Here is a 22,429-nt window from a genome sequence, read left to right as displayed (position 1 = left end):
CTCCCATTGGTCCTTCAACTCTGCCAATCATTTTTTTGTCCCTGCCCTCTCATAATGCAGCATGGGCGAAAATAGCAGATTGAGAAGATACAGCTGAGGAACCGACCGCTCTATTTTCAAGGATTTTGGTCGACTGTAAGGTGAGGGAACAAACATATTTTATGTTTTGTGTAGTATTTACTAGCATGTATCCCCCGCAGTATGTCACTAAACATAAAGGCGGACTAGGTATCGCTAACTACCTGGACGCTGCGATGCTAACTGGTAACCCACATTGCACCATTGAGGGAGCTTCTCGCCACGTTAAGTTAGCTCGGTGGCTAATAGGCTGCTACTATCCATCGTTAAAAGACCGAACACAGTCCGTATCGTAGTAGAAAAATAACATATATAAATCTAGAATTGCTCAGGTATTAATCGAAATAATGCTGAAGTTTTGTCTCTAAGCGTGACACCGTGTAGTTTGACATTTTTCCGGAGGTAGAGGTTAGCAATCTAGCATGTTGGCTACGAAAAGTGGCCCGAAGAGTTGAGTCCAGGTGGCGTACAACGGCTCCCTGGCTACTGCACGGGTTGGTAACGACAGTTAGTCGTCAAGATAGCGGAGGAGAAGCGAAAACAGGCAGCTAACGGACGGTGTAACCGAATAATAGCGAAGAAGAGGTATTAGCGGTGGTGACAGCTGTAGCGCTGCTGCGTTCAGGTGCTCCCCCTAATGTCCAACATGCCAGACGGGAGAAATGAGTGAGTAATTGTCATCAGTGGTGCATATTGGTTGTCATCAAAATATGTTGGTATAATTCTATTAATCTTTTAAATTTTAAAAGATACACATGCTTATCATACAAACAGTTAAACAATATTGCAATATTTTTATGCAGCCTTTACACTCACAACACATACCCCTCCTCACTTTGAAAGCCGTCACATCCATGTTTTATTGGTAAAATGTAATCTATTCATTATTTGGATATCAGATGCCTCCCCAAGTTGGGCAAATTAGGTTTAAAATATGATTCATTATGCATTTATAAACAACCAATCAATAAATTAGTTCAACATTCAACAATAATCACTATTTTGTACATAATATTACCCAAGTAATGTCCAACCTTAAGAGGGTAGCTATTTATTCCGCTCATTTTTACCACTAGAAGTGATTTATGAGAAATACATGTTGACTTAATGTACCCTTTAAATACATGAACACCGTAAATGGTTAGACACCAATGATGTAGGTAGTTGGCTTGAACATCTAAATTTGAAGGAAATGTATTGCAAATATCTATCCAAGCCTTTCCCTCTTAGATATAAAATGTGTACATGTGTTTATATATTTTTTTTATTTGCACATAAAGTAACATTGTCACGTTTCTGTTGGAAGAAGTAGTTAAGCCAGAGGCACCTCAGACACATATTACAAAGCTGTTACACTTCCTTGGACATATTTTGATGTAACATGAAGACAAACTCAGAAGGTATCGTCTTCAGTGATTGCGACGATTGAATCTGCTCACATTTTTCACAACTAGACATGTTTTACTAGAAAATATGACCTAATATCAGATTTAATGTAATGATGTAAACAGGGAGATGGAGTGAATAAGCCAAATACATCACTGCAAAACCAACTGTATCCATGCATGGAAATTAGCTTTTGTAGCCTCAATAAACCTCCATACCTTCTTAAAAAGTTTCCTTTGCTTCCTTTTCCCAAATAGGAGAAAAGCCCCTAATTGCTATTAATGAATATGAAGAGTCGTAATTGCTAATTTCTTGTGAAATGATAGTCTGATCCAGATCTTTTGTTGTGGTATCAACATTGCTGCCATTCCAGCAGTTGCATCACTGCAGTTTGCGGCGTCCCTGTGGGCTGTGTCATTCTTAGTTGTATCAGTATCAGCAGCATGTGAAGGTCAGCGTGCCCTTGTGCATACAATGCATGTTCAGCCCTCCTTCCCTCCTCATGACGTCACTGCCCTCGATGGTGAGCACGACTCTTGTAGTACTCATTGCCTTTGGTCTGTTAGTGTGGCACTGAGTAACATAAACGTGATTGATGCTTTCTCTTTCCGGAGGTTTTTTTTATTTTGATGTAAATTCAGGCAATAGGAAACAGGAGGATTGGTTCCTCGCTACTTTGTCAGTATTGAACATGTTCTACCAGGTTGCTTCCTCTTTTATTAACATTCTTCATCCCAGATTATAAAATGTGATGATTTGCCTTTTCAGCGAAAGACCATATGGTGGAATCAAGGTAACAGCAAAAGAGGAATAAACATATGACCTGGCACTTACCAGCAGCTGTTTACTCCTTATGCACTCTAACTGCCTGTCCTCTCCCGTCTTGCACGCACACACACACACACACACACACACACGCGTGCGCACACACTCTCCGCCACATTATGTTACCGATGTCTGATGTGTTGCATAACTGTGGGGACAGCTGCCAAAACCCAGCTGGTTCTTCAGATGCACTCAGGTCTTATATTTTTATAAGACAGAAAACATATAAGAAAGAAGCCCCGGTCGCACACACGCACTGCAGTATTGACTCTTATACTTTGGAAGAGCTTGGTGCGAGAACGCAAATATGTCTAAGTCTTTTAGTCCACAAATAAAACCTTTTTTATCGCAACATTTCATTCAAAAATGAGCATTTGTAGGGATGAATAAGAATCTCCGGACGTCATTGGCATCAACAGATACTGGCGATTTTTAAAAAGAAATTGCATCACAGCATCAGTCTGACGAGTTCTTTATTTTGACAGGGCTGTAAATAGGATTAATTGTCTTTTTCCCATGTGTTTTGGAATGAAATGAAAAAGTTCACTTTTCCACATTCATAATGTTTTGTGGGTTTTTCAGTAGGTACAAATTCTTGATTTTTTTTTTTTAAACAGATAATGCATTTGTAAATCCTGGACAAATCAGTTGTAAATCATTGACATATTTGCAACGAATCCAATATCATTTAGTCCTGAATTTTTAGAGCAATTACTAACGTATTTATAATTCAGGAAGATTGTTTTTTTAGCCCCTACGTTACTTGTTATTGAATTAACATTTTTACAGAAGCTTTAATGATTTGAAATCCATACAGTAACTTTTTTGTGCCAAAAATAATCAATATATTACCTGAATGCATAATAAAAATCAACGGTCAACAGCAAAACAATACAAAGCCTTACTTGCACACACGCAAATGCATTATCCAGAATAATCCCAGTCCTCTTTATCCAGTCATATGATCAGTACCTCTCAAAACCTTTTGAGTTGAGCTAAAAACAACCAAACTAAAACAGTTCAATTCAACATTCTGTGGCATTCATGTGACCATGTGCATGTGTTTGAACTCAACTCACTTTTAGTCCTGCATTCCAGCCTTGTTCTCTGCGCTGTTCTCACGGTGTGCCTGTAAATGTCAGTGACGCTGTCACTCATTCTGTCTTTTGCTTCAGTGATGTTTCAACAATGCCGATAGTGGATAAACTCAAGGAGGCGTTAAAACCTGGTCGAAAGGAGACAGGCGACGATGCCGACCTCAACAAACTGTTGGCTTCCTCTGCCAAGAAAGTCCTTTTGCAGAAGATAGAGTTTGAGCCTGCCAGCAAAGGTTTCTCCTATCAGCTGGACAGCCTGAAGAACAAGTACGTGATCCTCAATCCCAGGAATGAGGGCGCCACTGGACAGAAGGCTGCAGAGCCTGCCCAGATAAAGCGGCAAGGTAAGCTCCCATGCAGCACAGAAACGTCTAGCAGGAGTTAACTGTGTTTTGATAATGTCACAGACTTGATGGCGATTCTCCTCTAGTCTCAGAGAACTCAATTGGGGGCCAGAGCGATGGAATCCCGGCTCCACAGAAAATGCTCTTTCCAGGGAACAAGCTTACCCTTAAATGGGAGCGAGTGTACCGGGTGGGAGCAGGCCTCCACAACCTCGGGAACACGTGCTTCCTCAACTCCACAGTGCAGTGTCTCACCTACACCCCACCCCTCGCCAACTACTTACTCTCCAAGGAGCACAGCCGTGCCTGTGAGTACTTGAATCATGTCCTTAAATGCCCTTTGACCTCTTGACAATTTTCTGCACAATTACAATTTTGTGAATGACTTTTAACCTGTTTCTCTGCCTGCAGACAGCCTGCTAAGTTTGAATGAATACTGAGCAGGGAGTTTGTTTGAGGATTGATTCATAATTCTCATGCACCTAAGTGGCACCTTGCTACTTTTGAATTAGCCTAATTATCTGTAACTAATACTACATACAGAAGGTCTTCCTCGCTGCTCTAAAACGGTCACCAAAGCCCAAACAGGATGTTGTGCTGTGCTTTCACTGGCAACGGTGAAGAATTGATTGTAACAGTTGGACGGAGCAAGCAAAAATGTCAGCACTGTGTCAGGAAATCCCACCAATGAAACGGCCACATGTCATGTCCAGTCTCGAGGCTGTAGTTTGGAGGATGACCGTCAAAGTAGAAGATAAATCTTTTTGACATCAGTTTTTTTTTTAGCCTTTCATTCAATCTAATGGTTTTAGTCTGCAGGAGAGACTGATCACCTTGTCTCTGGCGGAAAGGTAACAGCTAAATATTCAAGAGCGTGTTTTCATCCATCACACTGGTTGTTTTCTGTGTTTCAGGTCACCAGTCAGGCTTCTGTATGATCTGTGTGATGCAGAACCATATCATCCAAGCCTTCGCCAACACAGGCAACGCCATCAAGCCTGTCTCCTTCATCAGAGACCTGAAAAGTAAGACCACGATCTTCTTCCAGAACAAAGTAATGGTGTCAGAACAATTTGTGCTTTCTTGTTATAAAGCAGATTGAGGCACAGACACCTGATTTTTCTTTTTTGGGGGGGGCTTCTTGAGGCACAGTGACGCAACGCTGGTCAGAATGTGTCATGTGACTACAGCCAGTAACTGCAGTGCGAGTGGAGCGGTGAGGCTGCAGGCTGTGAATGAACACCATGTAGGGAGTAGAGATGAGGTTTGAGTTGCACCTTGACACGGTGAGGTGCTGTGCTGTAGTCTCACAGGAGCCCCACTCCCCTCCCTCCCTCCCTCCCTACCTGCTTGATACTTCCTTATGTGCTGCTGCAATCATGTCTCCACCTCCTGCGCCTCTTTTTTTTCTGTCCCTCCCCCCTCCCTCCATCCTTTTGCTGATGCCCTCTCCGTCTCCTTGTGACTGCAGACTTAGAAGAGCAGCTTTAGCACAAAAATATACAGTCCACCCTTTTTTCTTCTTTTTTTTTGCCTTTTCTAAACCAGGACTCTTACTGTAGGTGTTTTTTTTTGTTTGTTTTTTTTTAATAAAATTTCCCTCAACAAAAGTAGCTTCCAGCTACCCCTGCAGCTCATAATTAGTGATAACAGCTAGAGGGAAAACAAACATTCAGATGCATCACATAAAAATGAAAAGGGATTGCTGAATTTGATCGTTAAATCGTCCTCAGTTGGGGTCTTACAGTCCAAATAAAACCCCTGCAGTCTTAGACCCACAGATCTACAAGCTGTTGTCTCCCTCCTCTCAGGGAAGTGCCCTAACAGGTCATTAGTGCGTGTTGTCTCATACCCTTTTCCCACTCAGGGGTGACTCATTGTTGTAAATGTGCAGGGAAGCTTTGCCGGGAACGTGCTGATGACCACATTATAATTCCTCCAGCTCAGGCTCTGCACTATATTTTGCCATTAGGAAATAAAAGCAGAGCTGAAGGGTTTAGAGCTGCATTAGCTCTAATGTGATACTTTTAGATGAGACATTAGTGGGTTAAACTCAGTAAGTGACCTAAGTCTTTTATTAGGTCATGGATGAACAATGTGACTGAGATTCACGCCGCGCAAACATCAGAAGGTGTTTGGTAGTAGCCACTAAAGGGTAATGTTTGAACTTTGCACAAAATAATAAAAGAATATACTGCCAAGTAAGATGTCGATGATTTATAAAGGAAAATCTAAATTGAACCCGATAATGTTTGAAAAATTAAAAACTGTCTATAAGGGCTGTCACTCTTTTTTTTACCAAAATTCTTATTTGAATGAGCCGCAATGAATTTGTGTACATTCAAACACTTCTTGTAAATAATATGTAATCAAATGAGGCTTTACACTTGGTACCGCTTGTCTATGGTACGTCCATCGGGCGCAAAGCTAATGTTGGCTGTTGAGTCCGCAGATTTGTTGCTGAAAAATAGCGTTGAGACAGCTGCCTTTTACAAAGTTGACTCTTGATCGTCCGTTCAGGACAGTGGTGTTTGCTTGTGTTCTGGGGTTTTAAAGAAAAACACTATTATTACATTTGAATAGTTTACAGAGGGGTCAAAGGGAGGCAATAGGTCAAGCTCATGGTAGTTTTAAAGCCCCCTCTGCTGGATAAGAAGGGAACTACTTTAAACTGGTCTTGAGTTCATAGACCACATTTTGAACAGGTTATTGCAGCTTGAAGGAGAACCTCTCACCCCACCTTTTGTTAGAACATTTAATTAAAAAACAGGGGGGGAAAAAAGGAAGAAAAAAAAAAGCTCTGGAATTTTCCAAAATGTAGATAATTGTTCTCAAGCACTCTGGGATGGGAACGGTTGATCAACATAACACTTGAATGCACTTTTGTCTTCCACAGAAATTGCCAGACATTTCCGCTTCGGTAGCCAAGAGGACGCTCATGAATTTTTGCGCTACACCATTGACGCCATGCAGAAAGCTTGTCTCAATGGGTACCCCAAGTAAGGCTGGACTTGATAGTTGTCATTTACCAAAGCAGCGAGGATATTATTTGTATGACCACTTTCTTTTCTCCTCCTCCCTCACTATAGGCTTGACAGGCAGACCCAGGCCACAACACTGGTTCACCAGATCTTTGGAGGTTACCTCAGGTCAAGAGGTAGTTACACTGTTCATCCACACAAATTCAAGCACGCAGCTGAAGTTTTCCACAGTTGCTGCATTAGCCTCAGAAGTCCGCAAGGAAAAATAATAAATAATCCAGAAAAATTGATGTCAGTGTCAAAAGATCATGTGTTGCTGGAATGGCTTGATGTTAAGATCAGATTTCATTTCATATTCAGTGAATTGCAAAGAATGACATTTGCAAGAGGACAAGTGCAATGGTCAGTATTTCTCACTTTAAAACAATCATAAAGGTTTGAGGAATGTGCCAGTTCAGCCCAGTAAGCAGTGACACTCTTGAAGCGAGAACCAGATGCAGTGGTTTTGTGTTTTATAAGAAGTGTAAATATGGCTCATTTGAAATATTCCAATAATCCTTATCAGTCTAGTTTTGCAACAGCTTTTCTGGAGAAGTGCCTCCAGGGGAATCATGTGCATTTGTTTTTCTTTGCAGTGAAATGCTCTATTTGTAAAAGTGTGTCCGACACATATGATCCTTACCTGGATATCGCCGTGGAGATCAGGGTACGTTGCTTTTTTTTTTTTTAGTATTTGGTTTTATAGCCATGACAATGTTATGCATGCAAGCTTATTTGAGCAAAACTGAGTTTTGTTTTTTTCCTCTCCTCATCTTTCAGCAAGCTGTCAACATTGTGCGAGCGTTGGAGCTGTTTGTTAAGCCAGACGTGTTGAGTGGAGAGAATGCCTACATGTGTGCCAAGTGAGTGCTACTCATGTGCTCTGAAAACACACAAGTAAAAGTCACAACTAGAAAGCACCCAAAGCACCTCGAGGAGGCCATGTGGACACAGATAAGGAACATGACGTCATCAAAATCTGTTCATACCCCCCCCCCCCCCAAACTGCCAAGGATGGATGATCTTGAGATATTGACCACTATATGAACAAGAAGCTAATTCCTTGAAACTGAAATTCTCTTTAAACTATTTCACATGGACTGAAAAAAATTTGACTTGAAATTTGCCCGTGACATGTCAGTTAAATACAGCTAATGTTCATATCCATGGCCTGGAACAGTGCTCGGGATCCAGAATCTACAATTTCATGCCGAATGCTCCAAAAGTTAATCACACGTTCCTTGTAATATTATCGAGCTTTCCACCAAATTGTATTATAATCTGTCGGTTAGTCTGTGAGAGATCCTGGTCACACATACATGCCGTTCTTTACATGCTGTTACTTCAGTTTTTTTTAATGATCTTTTGGAGTCTTACTGTTTGCATAAGCAGGGCATACCCAATCTAGTTAGTGTTCATTCAAAATGTTCAGCATAAGTAACGTTTTTATTTTTCCCTGAAGGTGCAAAAAGAAAGTGCCAGCAACCAAACGTTTCACAGTCCATCGAACATCTAATGTGCTGACCCTTTCACTGAAGAGGTTCGCCAACTTCAGTGGAGGAAAAATAACTAAGGTTAACAAACTTGTCACGCTATCTTTAGATCTTTAAAAACAGGTTACTGCTCAGTGGCTCATACTTCTCCTCCATCTGTCCCTCCTTTTTTTTTTTTGTAGGATGTTGGCTACCCAGAATTTCTCAACATTCGCCCCTACATGTCTCAGAGCTCAGGCGATCCTGTTATGTACGGCCTCTACGCCGTTCTGGTGCACTCTGGCTACAGTTGTCACGCTGGCCACTACTACTGCTACGTCAAGGTGAGACTGTCCTCTGTTCTGTGCTGTTATGTTAAAGCAGAATTGTTGGTCTCTTGCTTAACTCTAAAAGTTTCTTATCTTCCACGGTTTCTTACAGGCAAGCAACGGACAATGGTACCAAATGAATGATTCAATGGTGCACTCGAGTAACATCAAAGTGGTCTTGAATCAGCAGGCGTATGTGCTGTTCTACCTGAGGTAAGACTGTCTGGAGAACTGCAGCAGAGCCTGCCCATCATGGAGGTCAAAGTAAATTAACTAGAAGCTTTCTATGTTTATTAAAGAATCCCCGAAACCAAGAAGAATGCAGATGGGGCGACCACCAAACAGGGGATGTTGCATTCTGGGAAAAACAGCGTTTCGTCAGAACAGATAAAGAGGTCCAACCTGAACGGGCCTCTCTCCTCCCCACAGGTCACTAAGGTATGAGACGTGGGAGCTTAAAAGAACAGATAAAGGATGTGCCCAGTTTTACATCTTAAAACGTTTTCTACACAGAAACTTGAGCCTGCACAATTGCGTAAGATCCAGTCCATGGATGGCGGTCTGGGTCTGCCCATTTCTAGGAACGGCGTGAGCACTCAGCCACAGCCCAGAATCTCCAACTGGACGTCGTCCTCTAACGGCCCACCCAAGCTTCCTAGTGGGCCGACGGTTATCGAGGAGCCTTTCAAGAAGTTGAAGAAACCTTCTCCCCAAAACCAAGCGCAGTCGCGCAGCAGCACTCCCACGCTGTCCAACAATGGAGTCAGCAGGACAGAGGGAGAGAAAAAGCAAGGTGGCGAGGGCAGAGGCATGGCAGCGTCTACCTCAATTAAGTCTTTGTCTGACTCGTCCTCTGCCGACACCACTGAATCAAAGGTGAGAGGAAATCACGCAAACCCCCTTCATCAAAGAATTCACAAATAATGTGTAAAGTAGATGTGAAAGTATTCAGATCGTCATCATAGCCTCATTCACACATGCAGGCTATCCCAGAATTGTTCCAACATTTTTCCAGGAAGAGGTGGTGTGTGAATGAAGGTCTGAATTGATGTTTCTGGTAAATCTACTCTTGCAAATTCCCGCCTGAAGACCAAGACACATTACAGGGAAGGCTGTGCCACTCACCCTTACTGTCATTGCCATGTATGTGTAAACAATCACAAGCCAGGAATGCTCTTGAATGGAGCTGCATTTGTGTGCTTGGAAGGTATTCCCTGTAATTTACTGGAAACCAAGTGTGAAAGAAGCTCAACTCGCTAGAGGGCAGTAACGGGCCCTTCCCAATAATCTTGCTACTTTCATTCATAGCATGGTATTCCCAGCATTATTCCCTGTAATGGTACCTGATTGTGTCAGCAGATTTCCCAGAAAATCAATTCTGGCTCTCAGTCACACATAACCCTTCCTGGGAAATTGCTCTTTTACACTGGAAAAGCTGAGTGTGTGAATGAGGCTTAAAAGATTTCGCAAACGCCTCTGAATGGAAACATACTTGTAGATACAGATCTGTAACTTGGAATTTAAAGATGAACAGATTTAAAAAGTCCATAACCAAAGCTTATGATTTATTGGCCAGGACTCAACGGGTCCTAAAAGTGCACCAGTAGGAGAGACTCCCTCCACTCCTCGGAAAGGCTCCAATGGTTTGGCATCTCCGGCTAAGAGTGTAGAGCGTTCTCAGAGCACAGAGGAGCAGAAGACGGTGAAAATGAAACCTCCGGCTCTGGGCAACATCACATCTGAAGCCACCAGCACCATGTCACCTCCACCTGCCAAGAAACTGGCCCTGTCAGCCAAGAAGGTGAACTTCATTTCCATCCACAGCAGCACCACTTCCTGTCTTAGTGCAAGCTCATGATCCCTTGGTTTGCTGTCGCCCCCTCACCACCACCCACCCACAAAATCCTATATTTGACCATTGGTTTCAATAAGTAGTTTTTTTGAGGCAAGTAAAATCTCTTGTGTGTAATTTTATTTTCTGCTGTATGTAATATGTTATTTCTCCAGTGTGCCTGTCTAATCAACCACACGATGTGTTTAGAGTTTGTCCTCTTTTTTCCTTCAGTTCTTTTTTTCTAACCATTTCTAATTCTTCTCTGCCACACCCTTTCCTCTTTATTTTCTCGCCTTCCATCTTTTCCTACCATCCCTTAATTGCCCCCCTTCCTTATTTGACTCTCTTCCTTATTTTTGTCACATTCATGGCTATTTTCTTTAGACCACCAAGTTTTTATTTTTGTCGATAACTGCAGGCTCGCAGCCGGAGTCCGAGCAGCATTGATGCTCTGCCCCTGTTGCCACGACAACTGTCCAGTGACCCCACCCATCAAAATCACCCTAACCCCCTCACCTTTGCGTCACCTACTCACAATCACAGGTAGGAGGTAATCCGGTTTTGTCTTTATGATTAACATGTCCCAAAATGTCCCATTTAATCCAGATGTGTTACGTCTCTTCCCAGAGCTGGTCCATTCCATTCACCTCAAGTCCACTCATCGCCTTTTGCCCACATAAGTGGATCCTTCAAACAGCAGAGCCCTCAGAAACAGCCCCCTCTCTCCACACTGCAAAAACCAAATGCCAGCCTTTCTCCTAAAACCAACGGGCTTTACAGTCCCCACCAAAAACGCCCGAAGTCTTCCAACAACCTCAGCTCCGTGGTCCAAGAACCGATCCTTAACAGCCTTCCAACTCAACAGGTCAACCAGAAGAAGAAGAAGAAGAAAAAGAAGCGGCGCCACTCAGAGGTGGAAGGTGACGCAGAGGCTCCCTCAGCTACGGCGACGCAGACCAACCCGATTGAGTCAGCTAGTGAAGAGAAGAGAAAGAAGAAAAAGAAAAAGCGAAAGAGGGAGAATGAAGATGGAGATAAAATTAGAGAGAAGGAATGTGTCCTATCTCATCTGGAAGCATCGAACCAGGAGGAGGACTGGTGTCAGGGAGGGATGTGGAGTTTATCACCCCCTCTAGTGGCTGAACAGTCAAAACAAAAGCTTAACATAACTGCCGCAACCCCGACACTGTGTGAGACGCATCAGAAAGAACACGGAAGAGACTCTATGTTGTTGAAAAAGAAAAAGAAGAGGAAGAAAAAGTTGGTGGAGGCTCAGCAGGACACACACGCAGCCCGCTCCGCATCAGAACGGTGGGTTCCCTACCTCCGCTACGTGTCTGGTTTGCTGAAAGGAATCAATTGTGAAGTTAATCTTCAGCTCATTATTTTAGGGGAACGTAGGCTCGCTAGTGTTTCTACGGCAACTGCCTGTCTCACTTGTCAAACACCTCTACAAACTCCATAATGCAGCCAGTATGTATAATTACCGACTTCACGAAAGAAACGAGTGCTGTTCTGTTCCATTCACTGGTGATCTCTTCACCAATCAATCAGCCAGACCTTGTTTGTATAGCACGTTCTATCCAAACTCTCTTTAACACTTGGATTTACACAATCAAAAATAGTTACCAATCACATCCTCGATAAAAAGAGAGAAAGAAGAACAGGAACCATGGAGGTGCCATCTGTGAGCAAACAATCACACTTAAAATAACACATTTAAGGGAGCAAAAATTGTAATTAAAAGGGTATGAAATGGAAAAGGACGGTACAATGAAATTGATAATAAAGCAATTAAAAATAAACACATTTTTAGCAGGGGACTAGGCGTTGACGTGATGAAAAACCACATATATAAAGAAAATGAAAAGATTATAAAATTCTGAAATTTGAAATGACAACTGGACTCCTAGAAGTTATAGAAATGGAAGATGAATTGCTGACCAGGCTCACCTCAGAAATGATGACCAATAAATGTACCATCGTGAGCCGAGGGTGACGGCCTAATGCTTGACGTTGAGGGTACATGCTGGTTGTGATTAACACTCCGCCTAAAATGTAAATGTGCTTTGATGGCTGGAAAAAGAAAAAAAAAAAGCTAGGAAACAAAACTCTGTCAGTAAGTTCAGCTTTCATTTGTTTTCCTGTGATTGCGGTTGATGGAAACCTGCATCTGTTCGTGCTTCTTTTGACAGATTTTTTTTGGAAAGAATTAGTGCTAATTTTGGATGGAAACTTGAATACACCGAGTACATGACATTGCTATCACGCTGCTCCCGTGTTTCCGTACGTCTGCGCTGACCTCTCACATTAACCCGTCTGAATTGACCTTCTTCCTGCAGCGGTTCTGATGCTGACGTTCAGAATGATACCGACGATTTGATACTGTTGAAAAAGAAATTAAAAATGAAGAAGAAGAGGCTAAAAGAAGAGATGAGACTGTTGGAGGAGAGCAGACGGTGCTCAGGTGGGCCGAACGACGAGCCTGACCCCCCGGAGCCCCCATCCAAAAAGAATCCCGGCGAGAAAGACAAGATGAGCAAACAAAGCGCAGGTTGGTGTGGACATGAGTCAACACATATTCAAGACTTGCAATTAACACATTTGGCGAATTCAAATGTCAGTTCCCCCCCATTTTCATATCTTAGCCAAAGTGGTGGTGTGGGACAGTCAGGTCAAAGACGGCTACAAGCGAAGCCAGGCGCCAGCGGCTGAACCATCACGAGACACTGCCGCTGCTGCTGTTGCGTGGGATGGAAAAAAGACGAGTAACGTGGTGGAGGAGCTGCTGAAGAACGCCTCAGATAAGGCTTACGGAGCCAACGGTGAGACCAGGACGTCTGGATGGAATCACTATCAGAATGTCTGAGCGTCACTGTTTAAAATGACGTGTGCAGAGTTTCACACTAAAATGCTGTTTTCTTAATTGACGAAAGGAGCTATTTTTTCGCATAATTTAAAAATCTGATTTATTTAGTTTTTTAGTGTGAGAGGAGGTCCTATGAGCAGAGTTTGTGACATCACAAATATTTTGAATGCTAAACCTTGTCCGATATCCAAAACCAGCCAGCATAAAGTGGAACTTTTATGTGGCCTCCAGTCCAGCAGTTCAAATTATGAAATGAAAAGTAATTGCTTTTTCATGTAATGTGGATTTTATATGTTTTAAAACAAGAGAAGAATTAAGCAGCACTTTAAGGATTTTAATAACCGTGTGCGACAAATGATTCTCAGTGTCGAGGGGATTGTTAAGTTGTGTGCGTCGTTCTGTCTCCTCTAGTCCTCAGTTGGGATGGAGAGGTCTCTGCTATCAGTCGAGACGCGATTGAAGACGCCCGCCACGCCAAGCGTGACACGGTGATCGATGAGTGGGATGAAGAATTTGACAGGGGAAAGGTGAGTTGTAGCAGTTTGACTCCATTGATCTCTAAATATAAACGTAGCTGAACGTTCCACTCGCTGATTTGTTTATTTGTGAATGAAAAGGTTAAGAAAATTAAAAACTACAAAAGAGAGAAGTGGAGAGGAGGGGTCAGCATCTTCCAGAGGATCCAGGACAGGCGGAACAAGTGGTCTGTGACGCCAGGAGGGAAGAGAGCTTTTGGAGTCCGCCGCTGAGAGAACATGCTGACTGGAACTTGAGACAATTCTGTATACCAAACTTTGTACCTGTACTTTTTTCTGTCTTTTTTTTTTTTTTTAATCTGCCTTGTTTTCAGCTCTGACCCAAACTCCTGAATGATGAGCCAAAAGCAGCACATAACATCAACTGCTGATACTGATTTTACACATGTCGAGTCACATTGGCCTGTGGACGTTGCACCAGCCCCCCCCCCCCCCCCCCCACCTTTGTCTAGATCAGTTAATTGGCTTTCCACCTGGTTATGGCCCCCAATTCTGAGCTTCTACCATTCTTGTAACTGGCTAATAGTACTGGAAATGTATCCTAAAACACTCTGTGTTTGAAAAGTAGACATCAAAAGTCACCACCTGAAATGATTCTTTGGCAAATTAAACCCTTCGACAATTGTGTATTCATCAAAACATGTTCAGTTTTAGATTTCTGTATGGTTTTTGATCTTTCTTTTCTTTTTCTTTTTTTTTTTTTGCTGCAGTGTCTGTGCCACATGAATGTTTTTAGGGGCCAAACTAACAGCTGCATAAAAGTGCCAACTCTTTTTTTTCTTTTCTTTTCTTTTCTTTTTTTTTTGTGGATATGCACATCTTAATTGGTCCTGATCATTGCTGATTTAACCGACCTATTTTTAGTTATGTTCCGCATCTTTTTAACACTTTTATTTCTGATTTAACATTGTTGCATTTTAGAACACAAAATGGTTTTGATTGTGAAAGCGTTGATGGAGAACACATCAAACACCAAAGTCCCACCGGAGCTGTGTGTTTTTACCCTAACAGCTGGTAGTAGTAGTAGTAGTATAACGTGTATTTCCAGATTCAAGGTTGTTGGACGACGAGAGAGCATCTCATTTTTCCTGTGCAGCTATTTAACCGTGTAGCTCATCACATCTGTTCTCTCCCTCGACTGTTCTTGTTAACAGATGATACTTCAGGCACTGTGTATGAACAGGACAGCCACTTGCTAATCATTTCTCTCTCCTCCTCCCCAACCCCCCCCCCCCCCCCTCCTCCTTTTATCTTGTACCTCTATGCAATTTTCTGGCGGTCCTGCTGGTCACCTAGCAACTGGGCGACTCAGGAACCCAGACATCTTTACCCGCATCCTCCATCTCTCATCAGTCCCCTGTTCTAAATCAAGAGTCTCCCTGAAATCACCATTTTGCATCCTGTAGAAACTTTTTTATACAAGTATTTCAGGTGGGGAAACCATGGGAGCATCTTGCACCAAACCAGTCTGGACTCAGATGAGTAGAGAAACCAAGGTCATAATGAAAAAATAAAACAAACAAACGCTTGGCCAGTTTACAGCACTGTACAGTCCATCTTGTGCCACCCGTGTTTCCAACGCTGTAAAGATCTGCCCCATGCATTTCTTTTCATTCTAGAGATGTTGCCTTGAATTGGCTATAAAAAGTATAGGAATTAAATGTTATAAATATGTAATTTAAAGAAGACAGATCTTCAATGTGCTACTAATACTCAGATCAGTCGGTGGATGTTAACCTGAGAATTTCTCTGCAAATGTGTTTGTTCATTTGTGCATAAGAGAGTTAGTTTTCATTGCCAGACCTTCCCTATGTCACTGTAGTGTGTACAGTACCAGAGAGAAATTCCCATAGGACGTGTGTTACCGGCTGTGAAATAGGACGTGACTCTCTTAAGTGACACAAACAGAACATTTACCGGAGCGAACGGACGGTCCACACGTTTGCACCACCTTTTCTGACCAGGGAAGAGACCTTTCATACTGAAAGTGGCTCTTGCTATATTATAGTTAAATATAAAGGTGCAATAAAGTTGTGACTTTTGTGAGATGGTGGTGAGTTTTGTCTTCTGCTTGTTTGACTGTTTGTTTTTTTTCCTCCCCTCAGTAGCCCAACCTATTTTTTTAAAAGTCAAATAAAACAAGAATCGCCATGACAATGCAGCGATTAACTCCATTTTGCAAAAGAAAAACGTTACCCGAGACCTGATCCTTTCATTCTCACATTTTGTTTAACACTCAGGTCTTTGTCATCCATCCGTAGCGAGGATGACTACTGTTAGAGTTGTCATTATGAGTTATATATACATATAATTATTGCAAGAAATCTGCCCTTTTTCCAAACAAAAAAACAAAAACTGGAGAAACCCACTTCAAGGAAATTACCTCTTGCCTGATCTTGAGGTAAGAAGCTGAAGTAGAAGACACACGAGTAAACTTGAGATAGCCAGATAACACTGTCCAAGTGTAACTAGGCCTTTAATCCTGGCTCGACCCCAGTTTGCATAGGACACCAATGCAAAAACTTAATTTTCAAAGGAACTCCTTTACCCAAAGGCTTTATAAAGCTACAAAACTCATTTTGGTCCATATCAAATGTTTTGACCCCCCCCCCCCCCCCAAAAAAAACCAAAACAGGAAAAATAGGTTACTAAAGCCAGATTTTCCTGTAAGGGTCCAAGACTGAAAACCAGAGTGGATTTATGATGATGAATGAATGCGGAAATGTGTATGATTGTGATTAAGTATTTGGCAAAATTAATTGAGATAAGCGAAATATGTCAAAAGACAGTTCAGTGTTCCAGACTCATGATTGTGGTTTTTGTAATGCTGAACTGCAGCAGTGTCGGGTGATACGCTCACGTGATTTTGCTCTAAAAATTCTCCAACTTTGCTGGTTCAAGTTGGGGCGTGACGTCACACCTGGAGTGGGAGGGGCCAACATGTGCACCGGCTTCTCAGTCTGGACGCGTATCAGCGAGGACGCACACGTCGGTAACACATACACCTTCTTTTTTTTTTTTTTTTCTTTTTTTAACGGGAACTAGGACAAACAGCCCTGAAGTACCGCAGCGGAGAGAAGTTGTTACCCGGGAGGTGAGGAGCAGAGCGGGGGAAGGTATCCGGATTTCTACGGGGGCTTGGCGAGAGACATCGCCGGACAGAGACGCCTGCAGCATCAGGACCAGCAGGATGGAAGGCAACAATTACGGTTGGTGCTCCAAACACTCGTCGTAGACTGTTGGTCTTTAATAAAGAAAAATTTGACCCGAATTATCTCTGCATGGTTGTGCTGTAATATCCAGATGTGTACTGCTGCCTATCTGAAAAATAGTTTATAGTAAAATAGTTTATAGCAGCATGACATCCTGTGGCTGGACATGTATTATATAGATATAGATATAGATATTTTAGCTCAAGTTTAAGAGAATAGTGTGCTCCAATTGTATTTTTTTTCTACGTTTTTATTCAACTGGATTACCCAGTAACTGAAGTTTTATTCACCAGTAAAAACAGGTGGGCTCTGGTGTTCACAGCCAAAGGGATATTAAAAGATGTGTGATATAAATTATTAAATATCAAGCTGCAGCTATGACAGCTTGCTGGACTGAAACAAAACCTACATATTTTTACAGCAGAGTGAATGCAGTGAGAAGAAGGAAAGTTCACATGGGAATTCACATCACGATTCATTTGTCATCAGAATCTCTTGATGACACAGTTTTTTTGAGTGGATTTTTTTTTTAAAAAACAAGCTGGCCCCTTTACTAAAATACCGTCATCAGGAAATTCAATGACCTGATGTCATGTATAGGCTGACCCCTCCTGATGATGTCAGGCCCGTGATGAGCCAGTAGCACAGCTCAGGCGATGATAGAGGCTTCATCTCAATAATTCAGCAGTTTAGTTTTCCGTGAGCTTAATGCATCTCAAAATAGAACAACCAGCAATGGCCTCATTGCAAGATTTCGACTGATGCTCTGTTGAAAAGAGGGAAGGCTGCTTCTCGGTCTGACAGTCACTTGTAAAATAGTTTTCTTTTTAAGTATTTGTGTGTATGTGTGTGTTTTCATGTCAGTAGAAATGTGTATTTTGGGTAAGGAATTTGGCATTTGATGCAAATTTTGTGTGATTTTATCCATTTCTTCACCAGTTTTATGTTAATTGTGGCTGCCATTTTTAGAATCAGTCCTGTGTCAAATGTCCTTGATAGTTTCCGTTATGTTGCGTCACGCTCATCCTGTTTTTATTAAACTGTTTAAGTTGGCTAAAAGTCTGACGTAGTTTCAGTCGATGAAATTTGACCTCAATTTCTTTGTAGTGAGCCTTAAAGAAACATGGCGGTATTTTGGGAGATTAGTGCATTTGTCGTTTTCCCAATAGCTGTGACCTACGGGGACAGGCTGACGGCTCGTCAGCTTAGCATAATTAATGGTAGTAAATGAAAAGTGTTAGTGTGGCTTAGGAAAAATTCTTGAGATAGAAAGTGTTCTGGGTCTTGGTTTGTCCAGGAGTAAACATCCTCATTCTCAAAAAACAAAAATTCCTGAATCTTGACTCTCTCACAGCCATGATTTGTAGCAGCAGCTGTGCTCTTCTTGTCATCAACAAGTGCTTTGTTATATTAAAGTTTTGCGTCAAATTACCGCACCAAGACAAGAAAGTAGTTCCAACTGTGTCTGGAATCTTGACTCTTGAATCTGCTTGTTATTAAGTAGCAAATATTATGCAGATCCCTGGATGCGTTAACAGAGATGGCTTCGAAGAAAAGTGTGTTTTCTTTTGACAGCGGTATGCTAACACTTCCCACCCACTACCATTCACTGTGCTAAGCTAATTTGCAGTCAGCCATGGGTGTCTAGCTCTTGTCATGAGGACAGCAAATAAGTGTACTTCCCAAAAAGTAGGCGTGTTCCTTCGTTGAATGTGTCTCCTCTGGGTGTTCATTTTTCCCCAAACTGGTCATTTAACAAAAATAGATATTAGATTTAGCCTTATTTTATTCATGAGATCGTTTTTACTTTTAGTCTGCATTTAATTACGGTTTTTGATGAGATGATGTACATAAGTGACACCTCACAGAGAAAAGGTTCTGAGCTCAAACCTGCCAGCCATCTTGGACATCTCTGAGTGGAGTTTGCATGTTCTACTCCAGCCTGTGTGGGCTCTCTGTGGTACCACGGGTCAAACCATGCAAGTTAGGTTAAATGGAGACTCTTAATTGGTCAATTTATCAGGTAACCTGTCCACATGAGTCTAAAGCGCACCCAGTAGAGTCTCCCACAAGTCTGGACTGCCCATCCAACACGTTTGATCTCCTCCACTGCCTGTAGCTGAAATTCCGCCGGAGAGGCGATTATGTAATTATCTGCTCAAGTGTGAGGCATAAGAGAGGGGACATGCTGATGTTCCCTGCAAATTCAAATAACTTTCTCACTTTCTTTTTACACATCCTCACTCAGATCTTTGGCTTGTGGATGTGAATGAATAAATAGATGTGGTTAAATCATTTCTGTCCCTGAGCGCCGTGAATGTTCAGCATAAAGGAAGTCTGAAGAGGATGGACATAATCCATTCGCTGTCAAGTTTGGACTCTTATATATAGAGCAGACTTATGCAACAAAATATTTAGTGTTATTTTTGACTGTGCATGTGAAGCGATTCTGTATTTTTTCGGCCTTGCAGTGGATTTCTGATGCGCTCGCTATACTGTTTTTACTGTGCATCGGTGAGGCTGCCAGGTGCCTGAAACCAGCTATCTTGGGATTCGCTGGGTGCGGTCTTGTTTCAAAACTCACATCAAAAGCTTTGAGCAGCAAGGTGTCAAAATGTCATGGTTTTATCTCTTTGTAGCAGCACTTTTGCTACATACCTGAGCCTGACTTTGCAGCCCTCTTTGCATAATAAAATGTGCGCATGAAAAAGGAAACCATTCGCAGGCGTGGCGCGCTAAAGGCAAGGCTGTTGTGGTTATGGGTGTCACCTCGCCTCTGGGTTTGACCCCTCTTCCATCACTGTATTACTGACACGTCAGAAACACGTTTGTTTTATCCGGCTCATTGTGTTTCCTGCTGCAAAATCATGTGAGGAGCCATGTGCCTCTCAAGTTCAAAGGCCTGTCAGAGCAGCAGCAGCCAAATCTCAGTAGACTCATGCGGACGTGCCTTGTTGTTAATAATAATAATGATAATGAAAAAAAATGTGACATTCGGATCAAAATACGGAAAAAAAAGAGAGAAATGTGTCGCCTCAAAGCTGCTGCAGATCTGCTCCTCCGCTGCAGTCGTTGAGTCTGAAAATAAACTGAAAAGCTCTTTAAAGTACACCGACTGTTTAGTACGGCTCCAACACCATGGCTCTGCCTTTATTACGTGAATCACACAGACGTGGAGGTGAAAAGATGTTCTGAGGGCTTCGATGGACATTGGAGATTGAGAGCCGTAAATTACTATCAACCACACGCACTTGAAATTTGGGCTGCAACAATTAACCGATTACTCGATTGCAAAAAAAATGCAATTGCAATCTATTTTGATAGCCTATAAAAGTGATTGTTCACCTAAAAAAGGGTATTTTACCTTTCAAAACCTCACACGGGCATTTTGAGCGTATGGAGATGTTCCTTTTACTCTTGCATCACCGTTGTCGAGCGCTGCTGTGAACGAACTGTGAACCAGAGTGGTTCATTTTTTTTTTGTTTGAAGCTCAAACCTCAAAGTGTTGCAGATTACCTAGAATACGGCTGGCAGGAATGACACGGATTATTCTGGACAATGTGCTTCAGAGTTTGTACAAGGATGGGGTTTTTTTGGACAGGATTGCTGTTACTTGGTTGGTGTTGAGCGACTTTAGCTTCTAGCTAAATATACATGGCTGTCTTTTTTAAATTTTTTTTTTTGCATTTTGGAATCAAAAGTTGAAGAATAAAACTATCTCCCTTTGCTCCAGACGTCTCTTTGCGAGTACTTGAGAAGCAAAATATGTTTTTCTTAAAGCAAAAAAAAAAACAAAAACACACGTATTTGCTGGTCCCAAACTCTTTGATTCAAGAATTTGTGCTGTGTTTTTTTTCATTTATTTATTTATTTATTTATTTATTTAACCATGTTTTAAAGAAGTTCAAAATTTGGGGGGTTTTGTTCTTTTAGATGGTCAAAAGAGCCAATTTGAACACATCACTTTGAGCTCTGGGAAACTGTTATTTTTTAGATTAAAGCAATTAATGAGAGTAAGAGGCAGATAATGGTTTGTTGCAGCCCTGCGTGAGGTCTATATTTAGCATGAAGCGGTGGTGAGTTTGCTCTGTTGAATGGTCCCAGCAGAGGCGTGTGTTCCGCTCCCACCCAGCTGGATGTGAGTCACTGAAGGTGATGCTAACATTAGGTTGCTCTGTAGGAGTTCCTCCAACACACACACACAGCTCTCTATGGTGTTTGTAATCAACCAGGGAACACACACCGGAGACTTCTGTACCTCTGACGGTAAACACGCGACAGATTTTCATCAAAAACCTTTTCCTGAAAGCTCAGCAATAAAACTTTATGGTGTAATAAGTGAATTTAAGAATACAGGACATGTTGTTGCCTACTACCTCCACCTGGTGGCACGTGTGTACAACCACCCGTGTATGTTCATGTGGGTTCACCTCAAGGCCTCCTAAACTCAGAACAGAGGCCCACCACTGCTGTTGCAAGTCCAGATTTAATCACTTATGTTTGGCAGCACCATCATTTCTGCAATGTTTTTATTTCCACGGGGAAATCACTTTTTCCCTTACCATGCTGCACCTGAAAGTAGAGGCCCCGCGCTCACATAGAGGACAGCGTGAGATTTGAGTTCGTACAGTATTAATACCTCATTATACTACGGTACATACGAGCGCAAGACCAGGGGGGCGTGTTTTCTTGCCCTCTTCACTCCGTGTTGATAATGGGAAGTGATTTTCATTTCGTCAAGCTGATAATGTGAATATGAATTTTTGTGTAAAATAATCCTGTTCAACGTTCAACACTTAAGGGATAGCTGGCCCAAAAATGTCATCGTTGGGAAGCAAGAAAATTTATGAGGATGATGACGATGATGATGATGATGATGATGATGATGATGATGATGACAATGACGATGACGATGATGATGATAGTATCTTTGTCTTCACATCTGAGGTGTGCACTTGGTCACAATGCCCCCCCACACACACCTTGGAAATAAGGGTTTCAGTGGTGTTTGGTGGTGATGCACACGATGGATGAGTGAAGAGCAGACGAAGGAAGAACCTTTTACATTTTACAGCAGATTAGTTATACTGCCACCTGGTGGCAACAGGAAATTACATGTTTTTACTTGACAATTTGATAAACTCCTCCTGGTTGGTCAGAAACAAGACCATCCATTGTCATCTTCCGCTTAGTCCTTACTAGTAAGGGTCGTGGGGGGGCTGGAGCCTATCCCAGCATCAACGGGCGAGAGGCAGGGTTCACCCTGGACAGGTCGCCAGTCCATTGCAGGGCCAACATACAGAGACGAACAACCATTCACACTCACAGTCACACCTACAGTCAATTTAGAGTCTCAATCAGCCTCGTCCCCTCTTGATGTCTTTGGACTGTGGGAGGAAGCTGGAGTACCAGAGAGAACCCACACA

General features: G+C 42.2%; 1 protein-coding gene across 3 annotated transcripts; it reads left to right on the top strand.

The window, feature by feature from the left end:
- The first annotated feature begins 22 nt into the window (after positions 1 to 22).
- On the top strand, positions 23 to 16,989 carry usp36 (ubiquitin specific peptidase 36). Of its 3 annotated transcripts, none has more exons than XM_086185999.1 (20): positions 23 to 140; positions 3,465 to 3,730; positions 3,817 to 4,038; positions 4,645 to 4,755; positions 6,627 to 6,729; positions 6,820 to 6,887; positions 7,347 to 7,417; positions 7,531 to 7,613; positions 8,213 to 8,324; positions 8,426 to 8,566; positions 8,664 to 8,764; positions 8,851 to 8,989; positions 9,065 to 9,427; positions 10,128 to 10,352; positions 10,804 to 10,928; positions 11,013 to 11,696; positions 12,728 to 12,939; positions 13,034 to 13,210; positions 13,666 to 13,781; positions 13,872 to 16,096. In XM_086185999.1, exons 2-20 carry the CDS (start codon positions 3,478 to 3,480, stop codon positions 14,001 to 14,003), a joined length of 3,438 nt encoding a protein of 1,145 aa, XP_086042125.1. In that variant the 5' UTR covers positions 23 to 140; positions 3,465 to 3,477; the 3' UTR covers positions 14,004 to 16,096. The 3 variants fall into 3 exon arrangements, with proteins under 3 accessions (XP_086042125.1, XP_086042127.1, XP_086042124.1); XM_086186001.1 differs by lacking the exons at positions 23 to 140; positions 13,872 to 16,096 and adding exons at positions 399 to 744; positions 16,836 to 16,989; XM_086185998.1 differs by lacking the exon at positions 23 to 140 and adding an exon at positions 401 to 744 and having other exon boundaries at positions 13,872 to 16,097.
- Positions 16,990 to 22,429: the final 5,440 nt, after the last annotated feature.

This window comes from Aulostomus chinensis, chromosome 18 (assembly GCF_037954235.1).
Source record: "Aulostomus chinensis isolate RoL2024-O1b breed Wild chromosome 18, RoL_Achi_v1.0, whole genome shotgun sequence".
In the NCBI taxonomy this organism is placed as follows: domain Eukaryota; kingdom Metazoa; phylum Chordata; class Actinopteri; order Syngnathiformes; family Aulostomidae; genus Aulostomus; species Aulostomus chinensis.
This window is presented reverse-complemented; position numbering and strand designations above follow the sequence as displayed.

What these genes read in the sequence shown, in the direction of transcription:
- usp36 (XM_086185998.1), top strand. Translation starts at nt 716, where the DNA reads ATGTCCAACATGCCAGACGGGAGAAATGA. An exon ending in TGCCCAGATAAAGCGGCAAG is followed by an intron (nt 3,731 to 3,816) that starts GTAAGCTCCCAT and finishes ATTCTCCTCTAG; the next exon opens with TCTCAGAGAACTCAATTGGG. An exon ending in AAGAATTTGACAGGGGAAAG is followed by an intron (nt 13,782 to 13,871) that starts GTGAGTTGTAGC and finishes GTGAATGAAAAG; the next exon opens with GTTAAGAAAATTAAAAACTA.